At 38.6% G+C, this 20,355-nt stretch overlaps 2 protein-coding genes and 1 non-coding gene across 4 annotated transcripts in view; 2 read left to right on the top strand and 1 right to left on the bottom strand.

Annotated features, from left to right (window-relative positions):
• Positions 1 to 12,306, top strand: part of PYURF (PIGY upstream open reading frame) — an 89,507-nt gene extending 77,201 nt beyond the window's left edge. The window contains exons 2-3 of the mRNA XM_070452126.1: positions 11,056 to 11,140; positions 11,894 to 12,306. Of these exons, the coding sequence (XP_070308227.1) occupies positions 11,056 to 11,134 (79 nt within the window). The 3' untranslated portion in view covers positions 11,135 to 11,140; positions 11,894 to 12,306. The remainder of the gene's footprint in view (positions 1 to 11,055; positions 11,141 to 11,893) is intronic.
• HERC6 (HECT and RLD domain containing E3 ubiquitin protein ligase family member 6) overlaps positions 1 to 20,355 on the bottom strand; it is a 53,066-nt gene that overhangs the window by 15,733 nt on the left and 16,978 nt on the right. The window contains exons 9-16 of one of the 2 annotated variants that reach the window (XM_070452124.1): positions 18,452 to 18,576; positions 17,673 to 17,732; positions 14,692 to 14,785; positions 10,488 to 10,677; positions 6,202 to 6,356; positions 1,914 to 2,027; positions 1,478 to 1,585; positions 207 to 368 (exon numbers count right to left, since the gene is read on the bottom strand). In XM_070452124.1, coding sequence (XP_070308225.1) covers positions 207 to 368; positions 1,478 to 1,585; positions 1,914 to 2,027; positions 6,202 to 6,356; positions 10,488 to 10,677; positions 14,692 to 14,785; positions 17,673 to 17,732; positions 18,452 to 18,576 — 1,008 coding nt within the window. The remainder of the gene's footprint in view (positions 1 to 206; positions 369 to 1,477; positions 1,586 to 1,913; positions 2,028 to 6,201; positions 6,357 to 10,487; positions 10,678 to 14,691; positions 14,786 to 17,672; positions 17,733 to 18,451; positions 18,577 to 20,355) is intronic. The other variant, XM_020868996.2, reaches the window with a different exon arrangement.
• LOC139030283 (U6 spliceosomal RNA) lies at positions 7,665 to 7,771 on the top strand. Its single transcript, XR_011482587.1, has one exon. It is a non-coding gene; the product is annotated as a U6 spliceosomal RNA (small nuclear RNA).

The following is a 20,355-nucleotide window of genomic DNA, read 5'->3' as shown; positions in this document are numbered from 1 at the left end:
CTATAGCCAAAGGTAACTAATAGTTAACTCATAGTGCCAATGGTCAATTAAACATCCTGGAGCTTTTCTCTGAAGGGTAAGCAAGGAATCCTGGAAACTATTAGGCTGATAACTATAGTTGCAAATACAGGTTCTCCTTGTACCACATTATACAAATGTTTCCCCCACACACATTAGTAAAAATATTATGAGGAGTTTTAGTGTACCACTAATGTTTTCCGGAGGTCAGTGTTTTCAGCTTGGCTTAACTGACTCAGAGCATCTTCAACTAAGTGACTTCGTCTGACTCTAAGTGTAAATGAAGGGGATTCATCCCTTCTCTGCAGAATTATTTCCCCCAAAGCCATGTAGTTGTTCACTTCAGATGCCTAGAAAAAGAAATATTTTAGGAATCCTCATAGGAATACAAGAAATTGTTTGATATTTCAAATAAACATTTTATATAGCATACATTTATGCCAACCATTGCTATATATACTCATATCGCAATTACTTAAGTAAAAGAGCATTGTGTCTATGATTTGGAAGACAAAGAGATCATAAGACCTATGGCACCAAGGAATTGTGCAAAATGATGGGATACTTACACAGCCATTAAAAAAAAACTAACAAAATTTTGCCTTTTGTAGCAACATGGACGGACTCGGAAGGCATTTTGCTAAGTGAACTACAACATATGGAAAAAGACAAATTACTGTATGATATCATTTACATGTGGAATCTAAAAACTACAGCAAACTAGTGAATAAAACAAAAAAGAAGCAGACTTGCAGATACAGAGAACAAACTAGTGTTTACCAGTGGGGAGAGGGAAGCTGGGAGGGGCAATATAGGGGTAGAGGGGAAGGGGCACAAATCATCAGATACAAAATAAGCTACAAGTATATATTGTACAACAGGGAATATAGCCAATATTTTATAATAGCTATAAATGAAGTATAATCTTTAAAAATTGTGAAGCACTATACTGTATGTCTGTAATTTATATAATATTGTACACCAACTATGATTTAATTTTTTTTTTTTTAAAAAAAGGTTGATGGGAAATGTTACAGTGGAAGAATGTGGTCACCATTTGAACCCACTGATGAATCAGCATGAACAAAAGTGAAACCACCAGAAATAATGCACTGAAATATGGAGAGGTGAAAAGAAATTGGGCCTGGAATTTGCTTTAAAATACTTTAAAAAAATATGGGAAATCCCTGGTGGCCCAGAGGTTAGGACTTCGAGCTTTCACTGCTGAGGGTGAGGGATCAAGCCCTGTCAGGGAACTAAGATCCTACAAGCTGCATGCCACAGCCAAAAAAAGAAACTTTAGCAAAAATAGTAACAAATAAAAAGTTTAAAAAATGATAAATGAAGTATGGCAAAATGCTGATGACTGCTGAAAATTTGTGCTGGGGTTTAATACACCATTATCTCTACTTTGTATATATTTGAAAATTTTACATAATAAAAAATAAGACATACATACCAGCATTCTTATTTGGGAATCAGCTTGCAATAATTTAACTTTGGATGCCAAATTAAAGACAAATGGAAAATCACTGAAAATAATCACACTGAAGTTTTCTACAGGTATCTAAAAATTAAAAAGACAGAAGAATTTTGATAGTCAAAAGAAAAGGAAACCTTTATTCCTTTACCTCACTACCTTAAATTATTTACCTCCATACTTTATAGAATTCATTTTTAAGAATCTAAATTACCTAGAAACAAATTTCTAGGAAAATGCATTTGCTTTGTGGCTGAAAGATGTTTTAAGTTATCCAAGAGCATCTACTTTAGCAAATTCAGCATCACAATGAGGGCATTTTCAGATCTTAACTTACAAAGAAGCTACATAGCTATTAATGTATTCCCCTTTTAAAGTACAAAAAAATATTCAGAAAGTAAAATATTATTCTTACCAGTTTGTTTTCCCTACAGAGCACTCTTCTTCTGTCTTCATGGAAGTTCAACAAAAAGGACAATTCATTTATGTGGAACATATCTTCTGATAATCGACAGCTAATTTTGTTTACCTTAAAGAAAATACAACCTGTGATATTTATTTTCTATCAGTGAGTAACTTAATCTATTTTTATATATGCCTCAGTTCAGTTCAGTTCAGTTACTCAGTTGTGTCTGACTCTTTGCAACCCCATGGACCGCAGCACGCCAGGCCTCCCTGTCCATCACTAACTCCCAGAGTTTACCCAAACTCATGTCCATTGATTCGGTGATGCCATCCAAGCATCTCAATCCTCTATCGTCCCCTTATCCTCCAGCCTTCAATCTTTCCCAGCATCAGGATCTTTTCAAATGAGTCAGCTCTTCACATCAGGTGGCCAAAGTATTGGAACTTCAGTTTTAGCATCAGTCCTCCAGTGAATATTCAGGGTTGATTTGCTTTAGGATTGTTGGTTTGACCTTCTTGCTGTCCAAGGGACTCTCAAGAGTCTTCTCCAACACCACAGTTCGAAAGCATCAATTCGTAGGCACTCAGCCTTCTTTATAGTCCAACTCTCACATCTGTACATGACTACTGGAAAAACCATAGCTTTGACTGTATGGACCTTTGTTGGCAAAGTAATGTCTCTGCTTTTTAATATGCTGCCTAGGTGTGTCATAGTTTTTCTTCTAAAGAACAAGCCTCTTTTAATTGCATGCCTACAGTTAACATCCACAGTGATAATCAAAATAACTAAAAAAAAAGGGCAGATGAACTGAACAGAATTTTTTCAAAGAAAACTTACATATGGACAACAGTACATGAAAATGTGCTCAACATCATTAGTCATTCAGTCAGTTCAGTTCAGTTGCTCAGGCGTGTCCGACTTTGTGACCCCATGAATCGCAGCACGCCAAGCCTCCCTGTCCATCACCAACTCCCGGAGTTTACTCAAACTCATGTCCATCGAGTCAGTGATACCATCCAGCCATCTCATCCTCTGTCGTCCCCTTCTACTCCTGCCCCCAATCCCTCCCAGCATCAGGGTCTTTTCCAATGAGTCAACTGTTTGCATGAGGTGGCCAAAGTACTGGAGTTTCAGCTTCAGCATCAGTCCTTCCAATGAACACCCAGGACTGATCTCCTTTAGGATGGACTGGTTGGATCTCCTTGCAGTCCAGCGGACTCTCAAGAGTCTTCTCCAACACCACAGTTCAAAAGCATCAATTCTTCGGCACTCAGCTTTATAGTACAACTCTCACATCCATATATGACCACTGAAAAAACCATAGCCTTGACTAGACGGACCTTTGTTAGCAAAGTAATGTCTCTGCTTTTTGGTCATAACTTTCCTTCCAAGGAGCAAGCGTCTTTTAATTTCATGGCTGCAATCACCATCTGCAGTGATTTTGGAGCTCCCAAAATAAATTCTGACACTGTTTCCATTGTTTCCCCATCTATTTGCCATGAAGTGATGGGACCAGATGCCATGATCTTCATTTTCTGAATGTTGAGCTTTAAGCCAACTTTTTCACTCTCCTCTTTCATTTTCATCAAGAGGCTTTTTAGTTCCTCTTCACTTTCTGCCATAAAGGTGGTATCATCTGCATATCTGAGGTTACTGATATTTCTCCCAGCAATCTTGATTCCAGCTTTTGCTTCATCCAACCCAGTGTTTCTCATGATATACTCTGCATATAAGTTAAATAAGCAGGGTGACAATATACAGCCTTGATGTACTCCTTTTCCTATTTGGAACCAGTCTGTTGTTCCCTGTCCAGTTCTAACTGTTGCTTCCTGACCTGCATACAAGTTTCTCAAGAGGCAGATCAGGTGGTCTGGTATGCCCATTTCTTTCAGAATTTTCCACACTTTATTGTGATCCACATAGTCAAAGGCTTTGGCATAGTCAATAAAGCAGAAATAGATGCTTTTCTGGAACTCTCTTGCTTTTTCGATGATCCAGCGGATGTTGGCAATTGGATCTATGGTTCCTCTGCCTTTTCTAAAAACCAGCTTGAACATCTGGAAGTTCACGGTTCACGTATTGCTGAAGCTTGGCTTGGAGAATTTTGAGCATTTTGAGCCCAATCATTAATCATTAGGGAAATGCAAATCAAAACCATAGTGCAATATTACCTTATGCATATTAGAATGGCTATCATTAAAAAGATAAGAGAGAAGTGTTGGTGAGGATATGGAGAAAAAGGAACTTTTGTGCACCATTAGTGGGAATGTCAATTGGTGTGGGCACTATGGAAAACAGTATGAAGCCTTCCTCACAAAATTAAAAATAGAACTACCACATGATCCAGCAATCCCACTTTTGGATATAAAGCCAAAGGAAATGAAATCACCTGCTCAAAGAGATATCTACAGCCCCATGTTAATTTCAGCATTATTTAGAATAGCCAAGATAAATAAACAACCTAAGTGTCCATGGACAGATGAATGGATAAAGAAGATATGGTGTGTATATATGTATACACACATACACTGATACATACATATATACACAATGGGACTTTATTCAGCCATGAGAAACAAGGAAATCCTGCCATTTGCAACAACATGGATGGATGGTGACGATATTATGCTAAGTGAAATACTTCAGAGAAAGGCAAATATAGTAAGATATCACTTACACATGAAATCTAAAAAAAGCTAAACTCAGAAACAGAGTGGAGTGGTGGTTTATAGAGTTGGGGGTGGGAGAAAAGGAGAGATGTTGGTCAAACAGTACAAACTTCCAGTTATAAGTTCTGGGGATGCACAGCATGGTGATCATAGTGAACAATACTGTACTATATAGTTGAAAGTTGCTAAGACAGTAGATCTTAAGTGTTCTTACCACACTAAATAAACAGTAACTATAAATGTTTTGTAATCTATATGTGTCTAGAAAGGGCAAAAGTAAAAGCAGTAACATATTTTATTTCTTTGGGCTCCAAAGTCACTGAGGACAGTGACTGTAGCCATGAAATTAAAAGACGCCTGCTCATTGGAAGGAAAGTTATAACAAACCTAGATAGCATATTAAAAAACAGAGATACCTCTTTGCCAACAAAGGTCCATATAGTCAAAACTATGGTTTTTCCAGTAATCACATACAGATGTGAGGTTGGACCATAAAGCAGACTGAGAGCCAAAGAATTACTGCTTTCAAAATGTGGTGCTGGAGAAGACTCTTGAGAGTCCCTTGGACAGTGAGGAGATCAAACCAGTCAATCCTAAAGGAAATCAACCCTGAATATTCACTGGAAGGACTGATGTTGAAGCTGAAGCTCCAATACTTTGGCCACCTGATGTGAAGAGCTGACTCATTTGAAAAGACACTGATGCTGATGAATATTGAAGGCAAAATGAGAAGTGGGCAACAGAGGATGAGATGGTTGGATGGCATCACCAGCTCAACGGACATGAAGTTGAGCAGATTCCAGGAGATAGTGAAGGACAGGAAAGACTGGTGTGCTGCAGTCCATACGGTCACAGAGTCAGATAAGACTTAGTGACTGAACAATCACAACAAATCAAATTAACACACTGTACACCTTAAACATACACAATGTTCTATTTCAGTTATATCTTAATAAAGATGGAGGAAATATACTACTTTAGAAATATCAGTGCATTATTACTTCTGAAAAGCACTAACTTTTGCACATAATACTTTCTCCTATTGCGACTGATATTTTGCAATGAAACAGTACTCTTGCCTGGAAAATCCCATGGATGGAGGAGCCTGGTAGGCTACAGTCCATGGGGTGGCAAAGATTCAGACACGACTGAGCGACTTCACTTTCACTTTCTTTTTGTTTTGATTACAGATTGAACAATCTATATTTATAAAAGCATCTATTTTAGCTAATTATTTTTCAATGAATAATACCAATTTAATTCTGCTCATTTATTTAAAATGCTCTGGCTCCTTCCTGTCCTCCAATAATCATTAGGTTTATTAGTAGCCTAATCTTAGGTTACTTCTGGATTATGTTGTATACACTAATGAAAATGCTGAATCATTGTCATATCTGAGTATTTGTGCCTGTAATATATTATATATACTACATACATATTATATATACTATGTAAGATATTCCACCAGAGTCTATCCAGTTAGCAAAACAAAAATTCTAAATACTTCAGGTCTGAATTAAATATTTTCATTCTTGCTGTGAAAAATAAAATTAGACTTCAACTGGTTAAGAACTAAGGGAGCTTGATTTAGTAAAATGGTGTATACATTTCTTTAGATGAACCCTTACCTTATACACGTCTTTCATCACTTCCAGAAGAGTTTTAACATTGTGGTTACTCTGAACAGTGTTAGACCAGCAAAACATTTGATAGATGATGGCAGTTTTCAGCATCTGGACAAGTGAGTTGAGAGAAGATGCTTGCAATGATGTCCAACACTGCTCTGAAGGGTGTAAAATCAGCCATGATAAATATGCACTTCCAAAAAAATTCTCTCAGTTTTCTAAGTTCTTTAATGTAAGAAATAGATCATATATTCCATTTCTGATGGCATAACCCATAAATCAGGTGATAACCTTTTTAAAGGATAACATCCTGGACAATATTTATTACTCACAGATGTGGAAAAAATTTTTCTCCCTGATTAAGTATCTTTGGAATTAAAAGCTCAAATTCAGGTTTCTGAAAAAATGTGTTGATAGTTCATATTTATGCTTGATTACTTGATTCATTTCATGATTTTCAAACTGAAAATTCCACAGGGTATAAGGTCTGAAAATATACACAGGTGAAAACACAGAATACATATGCACACACACATATATACACACAAGACACAAAATGTGATTAAGGACAATTTTAATCTGAAAAAAAATTATCTGTTTTCAGACTTTATGATCACCTATGATAGATGAATGTATTTTTAAATTAGCTCAGTAACAATATTTTAGTATCACTGAGTTACAAACTGAATTTCTGCACCTTTAAAAGAAAATTCGCAGAAAACAAACAAGTCAAATGTTAAAATGTATTTTCAAGTTAATGTAATTAAAATAGTATGACCCAGATGCATGAAAGGCAGACAATGTAGCAGGCTCCACAAATGGAATCAAATATACATGAGACATTAGTATATGATGAAAGACGCATTGTGATTATTAGGGAATGAAACAGATCACTTAATAAATGTGTGACAACTGGAAACTGATCCCAAAAAATGAAGTGTAATCAAGATAAACTCCATATGGTTCAAAGATTTAAACATAAAAATGGAACAATGGAGGGACGGATATATTGGGAGATTGGGTTGATACAAACACATTACTATATATAAAATAGATAACTGATAAGAACCTACTGTATGGCACAGGGACCTCTACTCATTACTCAGTAATGGCCTATATGAGAAAGGAATCTCAAAAAGAGTGGATTTTTATATATTATAACTGATTCACTTTGCTGTACAACAGAAACTAATACAACATTGTAAATCAACTATATTCCAATAAAAATTCATTAAAAGAATGAAACAGTAAATATTCTAATAGGAGCATGGGAAATCTTTAAATTTCATCATGAGGTAAACTTCTTGAGAAAAGATCAGAAACCATAAAAGAAAATGTTAATACAGTAGGCTGCATAAAAGTGTTTAAAAATACGCATGGCAAAAATACCAAAAAGTAAAAAAAATTTCAGTAACCTAAAGAAAAAAAATTGCAACTCATCTTGTGGATAAAGAATTAATTGTTGGGTGCTCGCTTCGGCAGCACATATACTAAAATTGGAACGATACAGAGAAGATTAGCATGGCCCCTGCGCAAGGATGACACGCAAATTCGTGAAGCGTTCCATATTTTTATACATGTAAATCCATGGCTAATTCAATGTATGACAAAAACCACTGCAATGCTGTAAAGTAACTAGCCTCCAACTAATAAAAATAAATGGGAAAAAAAAAAAAAAAAGAATTAATTGTTGGGACTTCCCTGGTGGCCCAGTAGTTAAGAATCCACCTGCCAATGCAGGGGATACAGATTTGATCTTTGGTCCGGGAAGATCCCAAATGCCAAAGGAACTGAGCCCGAGAGACACAGCTACTGAAACCCTGATGCCTAGAGCCCATACTCCACAAGAAGCCACCACAATGAGAAGTCCTTGCATTGCAACAAAGAGCAGCCCCCGCTGGCCTCAACTAGAGAAAGCCTGCAGGCAGCAACGAAGACTCAGCGCAGCCAAAAATAAGTACATTTTTAAAAAAGAACTGTCTCAGTAGTTTAAAAAACTTCAAATAGAAAAGATACTAACAACAAATGGAAAAATAGGTAAGAGGACAGAACTGATGGTTTGTAGAGTATGATATGCAAATGTAACTGGATATAGGAAAACCAGCACAACTTCACTCATAATGAGACAATTTAAATTAAGATATTCTTAAAAATTCCCTGGAAGTCCAGTAGTTAGGACTTCACCCTCCCACTGCATGGGGCATGGGTTCCACAAGCAAGCCATGTGGCAGGGCCAAAAAAGAAAAAAAAAAATAGATCTTCTTTTCAGAGTGGTATAGACCAAAGTTAGGATTACACTGTGGAGAAATGTGTGGGCTGATGCTTTCATATTAACTGATGAAGTATAAATGGTACATCTTCTGTCAGAGCTGCCATGTTGCCCAATTCCGAGGGTGATAATGTGAATGGTGACCACTTAAGTTGGGCAATATGGTGGCCCTGACTTCTGTGGAGGGTCATTTGGCAAAATCTCTCAAGATTTAAAATGCACATACAATATGATCCAGTAATTTTGCTTTCTGAAAATTTCCCTGCTTGTGTAAATATATATATATAGATTGATTTATATAAATATATTCATATATTTATATAAATATATATATTATTGTATAACATATATTAAATATATATAATTATAATATAATTATAAGCAGGGGAATTTCCAGAAAGCAAAATTATTGGGTCTATATATATATACAAAGAAATGTATGTTAGAACTGTTATAAGAGCAAAAATTTAGAAACAACTAGTCATGTACATGAATAGAATACTATTCAGCCATTAAATTGGAATAAAGCATTCATATAAGTCAGGTAATATAATGATTTCCATAATATAGTGCTTTGTGGAAAAAAGCAAGTTGCAGAAGAATGTATGCTACCATTTGAAAAAAAAAGAATACATTTCTATATGTTTTTATAGAGTATCTTTCAAAAGTTATGTAAGAAACTCTACTCTGTAACTGCTTTGTGGGAGGGAAATTAGGTGGTTATTTCACCACATATATCATCTTTGTATCTTTCAAGCTTTAGACCTTGAACATTAGCTCAAAGTCATAAAAGGACATCCCAAAGCACTGAATAAAATAAAAAACAAGAACACAAAGATGAACACTTTCCGCCTTATGTCTGATCAAAATACCTAAAGTTTTAAACCACCATAAACAAAAAATTTTAAAGTGTGGTTTTATCTTGACTGGATTCTCTACGGTTGTGAAATTCTGAGGTCGAGTCCATGACCAAGTTTAGGAATTACACATGTTTTGTAATAATAAGAGTAATGATTATCTACTCAATCGTGTCTGACTCTTTGAGACCCCGTGGACTGTAGCCCTCCAGGCTCCTCTGTCCATGGGATTTTCCAGGCAAGAGTACTGCAATGGGTTGCCATTTCCTTCTCCGGGGGATCTTCTCGACTCAGGATTTGAACCCATGTCTCTTGTGTTTCCTTCATCTCTTGTGTCTCCTGCAATGCAGGAGGATTCACTGAGCCACCAAGGAAGCCCATTATAATAGTTTTGAAATCAAGCAGGATCCTGTGGGGCGCTCCTTAGTACAAGGGCCTTCCTGTGTCTTCCCTGCTTCTTGTTTGCAGGGAAAAGGCTTCAGCCTCCTAGACCTTCCCTGAATTTCAAAGGGCAGATCCAAACTGTTACTCATTAGGAAAGTGGGGGAATGCAGAAACGAAGGAAAAGCAGTCAAGAAACAATAGTGGAGGGATGGGGCAGGGTCCTGGTTCCTCCTCCAAGGATATATAAGACAGTTTGACATATATCTCTGAGTTCTACAGAAACTAAGACTCACTCAGGTGGAGGATGGTAACTTCAGGCTGATCACAAGCCCTTGAACCCCAGACGGTTAACAACCAGAAGGCTGCAGATTGAGATTCCTGGAGCACCACCCTGTTACCTCACCACCAAGCAATCAGAAGAAAGTCACACACTCAGCAGCCCTCCCTGAAAGTTTGTCTTTAAAAACTCTTTCCTGAAACCCATCAGAGGGTTTAGGTCTTTTGAGCACAAACTACCCATTCTCCTTGCTTGGCACTTGAAATAGACCTATCTCTGCCCCAAACTTCAATGCTTCTGTTTGTTTGGCCTCAATGCCTATCGGGCACACAAACCTGAATTTGACAATAGCTTTAGGTTAATCTTTTCAATAATACACATACCACATACTCAAACATTTGTATAGTATTTTCAAATCTATCTAAAATTTGTTACAAATTCTATTTCAGACAGTATTCTACTGAGAATATAGATAAAGTGACATAAAAGTAATCAAGCTTACTCAGTACTTTTGAAGATTTATTGGTCATTTTATGAACAGCCTCTGCAAATGGAACCATCAGAGTTATCCAGTTCCTGAAATCAAGCATGACAGGACACTCTGGGAGCAGAAGGAAGACTGATAAAGCTTCTTGGTGTGGAGAACGACATGGAAGAGCCCCAAGCAGATTATCCCTGAGACATGTGGTTATCTGTGGTTGAACAACAATCAGGGAAAGGCCCAGGACATATTAGATACAGTATCATAAGGAACAAGATATGAGAGGTTTCACATCTACTATGTTCCTAATGGAATAATAATTTGGTTTTCCTAAAACCTACTATTCAAACTCCATCACTCCTTGATATCCCCAAACCCCCTAAAGTAGTATGTGAGAACCATCCTCCCTATTTTATGTTGGAGTTAATTAAAGAAATAAAAGTGAAATCATATGCCTGGACCTACTGAACAAATCGTGAAGGTTGCTTAATTAGATGGGATCCATACCTAAATCTATCTGACCTAAAATATACCATAGCAGAGAAAATGGCATATGTTCACCTCATCAATCCTGTTTCATCTTCCTCAGGGCTCACAGGAAGATGGCATTGCCCAGCCTCCCTGCAGTTAGGTGGAGTCATGTCACCAGGTTCCAACTAATGGAATGAGGGGAGGTAATGTATGATACTTTCAGGCCTGACCCCTAAAGCCTCTCTGTGACCTTTCACACCCCTTTTCCTCATTTGCCAATCAACATGAAAGATCTACCGGAGAATTTTATGGCCCTGGGGCCTAGAATGCCACAGAGAAGGAGCCTGAGACACCCCTGAATGAGTCTGGGCAGAGGCAGGGCAGGTAACAGAATCTGCCATGCCCAAATATGCCACTCTGACATGACAATTATTTTAAGCTGAAGGCAAGTGAGAAGAAGTAGATACAGAATGTGCTCTCTGGCCTCCCCCATCTTTCTGAAAACAGAATATAAATTCCCCTCATCAAGGTGTCCTCCTGTCCACAACTTCCTGTATCAAGAAGGGCATAACAGTCTCACTAACAGAGCTGAGCTGGCCCTAATGAAATCGCCACACAGCAAACCTTAATACCTAGCCATTATCTACCATTACTTTCTTCATATATCTGCCTTCCCACCATTTGCCATCCAAGAAGCTCAAAGTCTTTTTCCTTTGTCTTTTCACTTCTCTACAAAATTATTGTTCTTCATTTGCTAAGTTGCTATAGAAGCCCCAATTCTAACCACTCCTTAAAGTTACTCATTGCTAAGTATTTCCATGTATATGCAGGACGCACATGTTAATAAACTTGCTTTTCTCTTGTTCGTCTGTCTTTTCTCAGTGTAATTTGCAAGGTCCCAGCCAATGAAACTAAGATAAAGAGAGGAAAAATAATATTTTTTCCCTTCCCTACAGGTGCTTCCTACCTCAACCTTCTTTGGACTTTGCTGTGAGATAAAAAATCTTTACTGTGTGAATAAGTCATTGAGATTTGGAAGCTGGAGGAGCTTATGTTTGGAAGAGGTAATCAAGACAATGTTGCCCCTTGAACTAGACCTGGGCAAATCAAAGCCTCCTCACCCACTCCCACGTGTTTGGAATGTATGCTCTGCCCACTGTTCCCACAGTGGGTGTGTTCCAAGGACCCTGCCTTCAGAGAGTAAGGTATTCTGAGACCATCTGGATGGTATATGTGACTGAACCCAGCAGCTAATGCCTCTGTATGAACTTGAAGATTCCAGGGGGTGGGTGTAGAGACCTACTCATCTTAGTATCACCCAAGACAAACCTTGTAAGTTCCCTGGCTTATTAAACTTTCCACCTTCCAATCTGGAGTGACTGTCTTTTTCTTCAGTCTTTCCTGGTCCTCTGATCACAGGAGCCAGTTTCTGAACCAATAGTTTATTTATTCTAACAGATCTTAGATACTCTTTAACTATGAATGTCTGCCTCTACATGTCATAAGGATTAAATAAGATGATACATGATACAATAAACTGTGAAGTACTGTATATTATTGTTATTATTTTATTAATGTTCTTGCAATTTGATTGTTCATATGTTCAGAAGAACATGACTTCTGTTGAATGCTACTAGGTATACATGAGAAAGGTGTACAAAGTCAAATAGTGTCAAAATAGGGTCCAAAAAGCTAGATTTCTTTTGGCATATAACTTTAATCTTAAGGTATTTGATTTACTTGTGTGCATCATGACACCATAATAGTATGCAGTGTTCCCAAAGTTGCTTCACTAAGAGCCCCTTTTCATAGAGTGTTCTGCAAAACTAATGTTTCTTAGAACTTATATTGGGAATAGCACACCAAGTAATCTCCCACATCACCTAAATACTTACTTTAAAAATATACTTGATCACATTTACTATTCTTACTTTTTAACTCTGAAAGTTAAAATAGTTTCTACTGCATATGAAGAAACACTCTGCCCCTTTCCCTTCAAAACGTAGGGACCCACAACAGTATAAAGTGAAAGTGAAGTCGCTCAGTCGTGTCTGACTCTTTGCAACCCCATGGACTGTAGCCTACCAGGCTCCTCTGTCCATGGGATTTTCCAGGCAAGAGTACTGGAGTGGGTTGCCATTTCCTTCTCCAGGGGATCTTCCTGACCCGGGGATTGAACCCAGGTCTTCCACCTTACAGGCAGACGCTTTACCGTCTGAGCCACCGGGGAAGTTCTCAACAGTATAAAGGTGATTTTAAACGGAAGACATCAGACAGAGATACAGCTAATAGAAGAATGAACGGAAAGAAGCTTTCAGAGCTTTCTTCCTTTTTTTTTTTTCCCAGAGCTTTTCTCATCTGGCTAAAAGCAGAGGCTTCAAGAATGAAGTACCCATAAATCTCCTTCTAACTGGGCAGGCAAGTGAGCTACACTGCCAGGGAAAAGACCCTGCACTTGCACTTGGATGGGAAATTGCATAAACAAACATTATTGCAAACTATCCTATCTTCCATGTATCCCCCTAAAAGCCCCTCTGTTTCCCTGGAAAGTTCATTTGTTTTCTCACAGAAGTCCTTTCTCCCCTTTCCCTAAAATTGGTGTATAAACCCTTATTCCTAGCTGTTCTGTACAAGAGTAGAACTCTTCTGTCAATCCAGCTATTGGTAGGTCCCCAAACATATGAATTCCATAATGCTCTTTTCATAAGTTATACTTCTTAAACATTGTTTTTCTCATACTGACAATAAAAATATTGTATCTATTGTACATTTAAGCATTCAGTAACAAAGGTGTGTCTAGTCAAAGCTATGGTTTTTCCAGTAGTCATGTATGGATGTGAGAGTTGGACTGTAAAGAAAGCTAAGTGCCAAAGAATTGATGCTTTTGAACTGTGGTGTTGGAGAACTCTTGAGAGTCCCTTGGACAGCAAGGAGATCCAACCAGTCCATCCGAAAGGAAATCAGTCCTGAATATTCATTGGAAGGACTAATATTGAAGCTGAAACTCCAATACTTTGGCCACCTGATGCAAAGAACTGACTCATTAGAACAGACCCTTATGCTGGGAAAGATTGAAGGCAGGAGGAGAAGGGGATGACAGAGGATGAGATGGTTAGATGGCATCACCGAGTGAATGGACATGAGTTTGAGTAAACTCCAGGAGTTGATGATGGACAGGGAGGCCTGGTGTGCTGCAGTCCCTGGGGTTGCAGTCAGAGTCAGAGTCAGACATGACTAAGCAACTGAACTGAACTGAATCGAAGAAAATACTGGAGTGGGTTGCCATTTCCTCCTCCAGGGTGTCTCCCTAGGGATTGAACCTGCATCTCTTGGGTCTCCTGCCACTAGTGCCACCTGGGAAGCCCTAGAAAATAAAATGCCAGCACCTAAATCAGTAGTATTTCTCCTTGTGGCTCAGATGGTAAAGAATATGCCTGCCATATGGAAGACCTGGGTTTGATCCCTGGATTGGGAAGGTCCCCTGGAGAAGGAAATGGCAACACATTTCAGTATTCGTGCCTGGAGAATTCCATGGACAGAGGAGCCTGGTGGGCTACAAGCCATGGGGTCTCAAAGAGTCGGACACAACTGAGTGACTAACACATACATGCAATACAGTAACCACATAATAAACCTGAGCCCTCCTCTATCACACTTCTATCTCACTCAAATCCTAGGAAAATTAACTGTAATCATATTGGTTCCTATAAAGAAATTCCATTGCTCTATTTCTGAAGTGAATATTGGTTATTACCATTGAAGAAATCCATTCTTTTTCTGTTAACTTCTTGAAGGTATCTCTTGCCATTTCTAAGTCCACATCAATGGAAATCATTTCTCCAGATTCTCTTTGGATGCAGGAAATGCAAAAATAAATAAACAGATTAAAGGAATATTTCTAACTTCATATATCATTATGTGTAATTTTATTTTTCCTACATATTAGGTATAATCTTTTTTACTTAAAGTTTGCATTCTTTTGAAATCTTCGATTTACTTGAAACCAAAAAATTTTTTATAAAACTTGTTTTCCTAAAAGAAAATAGGTAACAATTTATTATCTCAAGTTTGGACAGTTAACAATAGCAAAAGTTTACATGCCGTGTCTGAGAACTGAAATAATTTACCCTTACACTCAGCCTGCACACTGGGAATTGAAACTCCCTAACCCCACCTCTCTTACCATCTATATTTACATTACTTTGGGATTCCACTGTTTCATTAGCATGACTTAACTATTCCAAGACACTCCTGCCCAGGCCAATGGCTTGACTGTTCACTTTAGGAACTTCCTGAAAAGACCCATTAACTCCTCTATGGAACACAATCAACAGTTTATGCCCTATAATTCTTTGCATCTCTTGTCTCAAAATCCTTGCCTTGATGTTTCCAACTGTCCTGGATTGTGGTGAAGTGAAGTGAAGTGAAGTCGCTCAGTCGTGTCTGACTCTTTGTGACCCCATGGACTGTAACCTACCAGGCTCCTCCCTCCATGGGATTCTCCAGGCAAGAATATTGGAGTGGGTTGCCATTTCCTTCTCCATTGTGGTACCTTTCCTCAATCCTAGTCAAATCCCCAACCCTCCCTTTCCACATTGAAAAGACCTGCCTTATTCTAAATTGCTAATTTTAAAAAATCCAAACCTGGCTATGCCCCTCAGAAGTACTACCAAGGCTTTGTCTAGGTGTGGCATTTCCCTGGGTTGTGCTGACTATATTTGAGGAGCCTGCATTCTATTTAACAATTTGTCTTTATAATGTATTATTTTAAAATATTTCATGTTTACTGGATTAACCAACCAATTGTAATACTAGGGCTAAAACATTCATGCAAGTACTAAAACAAAGTGCTGTAAATTTCCCTTTAAAATAAATCTTCCTTTGCAACCTTTGGCATCTTAAGATCAAACCTTGAGATTTCTCACTCCTGGGAATGGAACATGGAAATTTTAGAAAGATAATATTCTTAGTGTAGAAAAGATTATCCTCTATGCAGTGAGAACTAGCTTAAGGCTACAGTGGTGAAGAAAGAGAATGAGTTGCATGGTAGAATCCCCTCCTTTGCTGCCTGGAAGGACGGAAAGAAGAGGAAGGCAAATGGGAGAGAAAGCGAGCAGAGAGAAGCAACGTCTTAATTTCTCATCTCCTGCCTTTGGCTAAATATGTGGAGACAAACAGGGATGCCTTATGGGACTCTCGAATGATAACTGCCTCATGAGCTGTGGAGTTTGAAGAGCGGGTGAAGGAAGTCATGACATTCAGCTTCCCTGGGCTTCTCTGGTTCCCAGGTGAAGCCTCTGGATCCAGCAGTTCCTCCAGTCTCCCTGAGGAGTGGCTGAGAATGCAGCTGGGTTAAGAACCAAAGCTGAGAAATATCTGCAATAGGGATTAAGTGAGTACAGAGTACCGCCTAGTGGCAGTTGTATACAGGTATCTTCTGAACCTGTGAGCCAAGCTGAGGCCAAGTCAAAGGAGGACTGGGAGGAGTTTCCACCAGTTGCAAGCAGACCCGTAGGCATCAGCCTCTGGAGAAGACAGAGGGCAACCTAATGTTAGTCGCTCAGTCATGTCCGACTCTGTGACCCCATGGACGACAGCCTTCCAGGCTCCTCCATCCGTGGAAATTTCCAGGGAAGAATACTGGAGTGGGTTGCCATTTCCTTCTCTAGGGGATCTTCCCAACCCAGGGTTCGAACCTGGGTCTCCCGCATTGCGGGCAGACTTTTAACTGTCTGAGCCAGCAGGTAAGCCCGAGGTCAGCCTAAGGGCTGCTGCTGCTACCCACCCCACTCCCTTGTTATTGCTAAATTAATTATACAAGGAGGCCGTCACACTGCAGTGGATCTCAGGCCATGGTGGCCTATAAAAGCAAGCCAAGATCTAAGCCTGTAAATCCTCAAAGTTATGAAATCAAAGCCTAAGGACAACCAATCAAAAAGCAAACAAAAAAAGCCAACTAGGCTTTAAGTTACAGCTAATCAAATACTTCCCTTTCTTTCTGTGCCTTCTCTCTGTCTTTCCCTGACCTCTTGCCACTGGAGCTCTCAACCAATTCCAAACTGGTGCTGTGTGATTCAAATAGATGTTCACTTTAATAAACTCTTACAATTTTTAATCTGCTTCACTTTATCTGCCACTCATTCCCAGGTATATTATTGGCGATCAAACGGGGAGGGGAAGGAACAGTTGACCAACTGTTCAGCATTTAACAGAGGAAACGTTTAAAGTACTAAGATCAAATGTCAAACCAAGTAGCAGAGAACTTGGACTCTCCTCTGTGGTAGTAAGACTCTTAATAGTTAAAGATAAAATAAATAGGATCTGTTTTCCTTACTGGGCTCACAATAAGACCTTCAAAGTGCAGCCCTGGCCTCTACGTACAAAAGTGAAGTTAGAATGAATTGATCACTCCTAGATACAAAGATTCTGAAAAAAAACAAAAAAACAAAACACCATTCTTGCCAATCAGATAACACAGGAGGGCAGGGTAGAGGAAGGAACAATGTAAATTAGAGGTTACAATTTGTAGTAGTCCAATGGGAAATTCCTTTATAAAACAGAATTCTGTAATAATCCATGGAGTTTTCTATGTTGGATTTTTGGTTCATAGATAACAAAATTCATAAATTAAAATGACTGAGTCTAAATATTTCATTTAAAATATTCTCTAGTGTTTTAAATAAAGGTAATTCTCTCTAAATATAAACATTAATTAAGAGGTAATATAAACATTACCTCTTCTTTAAAAAACTTGCAGTCAGACAAGCAGGAGATGAAAATATCACTCTAATTTCACTGCAAAAATAATAAAATAAGGTTAAGTCACAACACAAGCACGTTCCTTTTATCTTACTCAGTATATAACTGGTGATGTGGAATCATTAATAACGATAATAACTGCTCTCTTAAAAGAGTATTCCAAATTCTTGCTATACTTTGTGCATGGTCTGCTAGATCTCATCAAAATCCTTCATAGCTGATTTGATCAAGTCATTTAGATTTAAATAAAACCCACCCTTTTGAAAACAGAAATTTGTGGAGCTGCAGAGAATAAACTGCTGCTGCTGCTGCTAAGTCGCTTCAGTCGTGTCCGACTCTGTGCAACCCCGTAGACGGCAGCCCACCAGGCTCCCCCGTCCCTGGGATTCTCCAGGCAAGAATACTGGAGTGGGGTGCCATTGCCTTCTCCAGAGAATAAACTATGAAGCTATAAAAAGAGTCAGTCTTGGGCAAGGCTTTGTGGGACAGACAGAAAGCATTTTTTATTCACTCCTGCATTTCCCTCACTTATCAAAGTACCTGGCACATTGTACATCTTCAATATGGCCCTGTTAAACAAATGATGAACCAGTGAATATGTCAATGACTTCTTCAAACTAAAGATGGTTTAAATAAAGATTAAAATGCAAATAATTTCATGACAAAGCCAAACCCTCTCTCTTATGTCTAGGATAAAATGAACCAAGGCTTCAGAACCAAGTAAAAGTGGTTTCTACTTTATCAGATAGAGCCACCTCTTAGCCACTTCATCTTCTATACTTCCTCTTGCCACTGCCATCCATTTTTCTGTGAGAGACTGGTTAATTCGGCTTATTTCTGGCAGGGTTTTCCTGGAAACACTGGTGGAACTAGTATCCTTCTAGGAAGAAAAAGAAAGAACGATCAGGAAAATACACACACACCAAGTAGTAAGTAAGACACAGGTGGGAGACAGATCGAACCTGCTCAGGCAGTGGGATTTGGTGGGAGGAGCCTTGTCATCAGACTGGCTGGCTGTTCCATTTCCCAGCCTGGGCCACTTTACTTGGTCTGAGCCTTAGTTTTATCATTTAAAAAATGAAATAACACAAAAGAATTGAAAACAGAGACTCAAACAGATATGTGTATGACAATATTCATTGCAGCATTATTTACAATAGCCAAAAAGATGGAAACAATCCATGTCCAGCAACAGCATCAATGGATGAATATGGAATATTGTGTGCTCAGTTGCTCAGGCATGTCCAACCAACTCTTTTGAGACCACATAGACCACAGCCCACCAGGCTCCTCTGTCCATGGAATTCTCCAGGCAAAACACTGGAGTGGGTTGCCATTTTTCTCCTCCAGGGAATCTTCCCAACTCAGGGATTGAACTGGTATCTCTTATATCTCCTGTGTTGGCAAGCAGATTCTTTAACACTAGTGTCACCTGGAAAGCCCATATGGAATATGACTCAGCCACAAAAGGAAGGACATTGACACATACTGCGACATGGATGAACTTTGAAAACATTGAGCTACATGAAATAAGCCCAATATAAAAACATGATTCCACTTATATGAAACAGGCTAATTGATAGAAAGGATATTAGAATGTACCTGGGGTTAGGGGTAGGGGAGCACTCAGAGTTATTATTTAATGGTTAAGAATTTCTGCTTGAGGGGGAATAAAGAATTCCTGCTTGTGGTGATGAAAAGTTTTAGAGATGGTTAGTGGCCATGGCTGGGCTTCTCAGGTGGTGCAGTGGTAAAGAATCTGCCTGCCAATGCAGGAGATGCAGGAGACATAGGTTCAATCCCTGGGTCAGGAAGATTCCCTGGAATAGGAAATGGAAACCCGCTCCAGTATTCTTGCCTAGAAAATTCCATGGACAGGGGAACCTGGTGGGCTAGAGTCCATGGGGTCACAAAAAGTCAAACATGACTAAGCCATTGAGCAAAACAGTGGTGATGACTGTGCAACACTGTGAGTACAATTAATATCAATGAATTGTACATTTTTTAATGGTTAAAATAGCAGATTTTATGTTAAGTATGTTTTACCACAGTTAAAAAATGAGTTAACAATAACCACCTCTCTGGGCTCCCATTAAGACTGAAATACATTAGGTATACAAAGCCTTTCAATTATAGGAAGTACTCAATAAAGACTAGCTTCTTTCTGACCTTTAATCATCCACAGAGTTTTGCTTTTGTATCAGGGGTTTTCAAACTTATAACAGAATCATCTGGTGATTTTGTTAAAGCAGGGCCCATCCCCACAGTTTCTGATTCAATGGTCAGGAGTGGAGCTCAAGAATTTATATAGAGCAAATTCCTGGGTGAAGCTGATGCTGCCAATTTGGGAGACACACTTTGAGAACTGTGGTTTTCTACAGTATTTGAAGCCAAATGGTTCAGTCAGAGGTGTCATAGAAATCACTATCTGGAAAAAAAAATCTGTCTTTAATATATTTTTGAAAGACATCAGTGCTATGACTCCATATTATACCTCTGCTTTTGCTAAATTTATAATAAATCAGAGAATTCTGCATCACTTTTGCTTAATGCTTAACTAAAGACCTCTTGAGAAAGATGTATAACCATAACTCCCTTCACTTTCTTGATCTGAGTCCTGGGTGTCCCCTGGAGTTCAGTCATAAGGAAGTTTTTTCCT

This window comes from Odocoileus virginianus, chromosome 21 (assembly GCF_023699985.2).
Source record: "Odocoileus virginianus isolate 20LAN1187 ecotype Illinois chromosome 21, Ovbor_1.2, whole genome shotgun sequence".
In the NCBI taxonomy this organism is placed as follows: Eukaryota; Metazoa; Chordata; class Mammalia; order Artiodactyla; family Cervidae; genus Odocoileus; species Odocoileus virginianus.
Note: the sequence above shows the minus strand (reverse complement) of the source record. Positions and strands in the feature narration are given on the sequence as shown.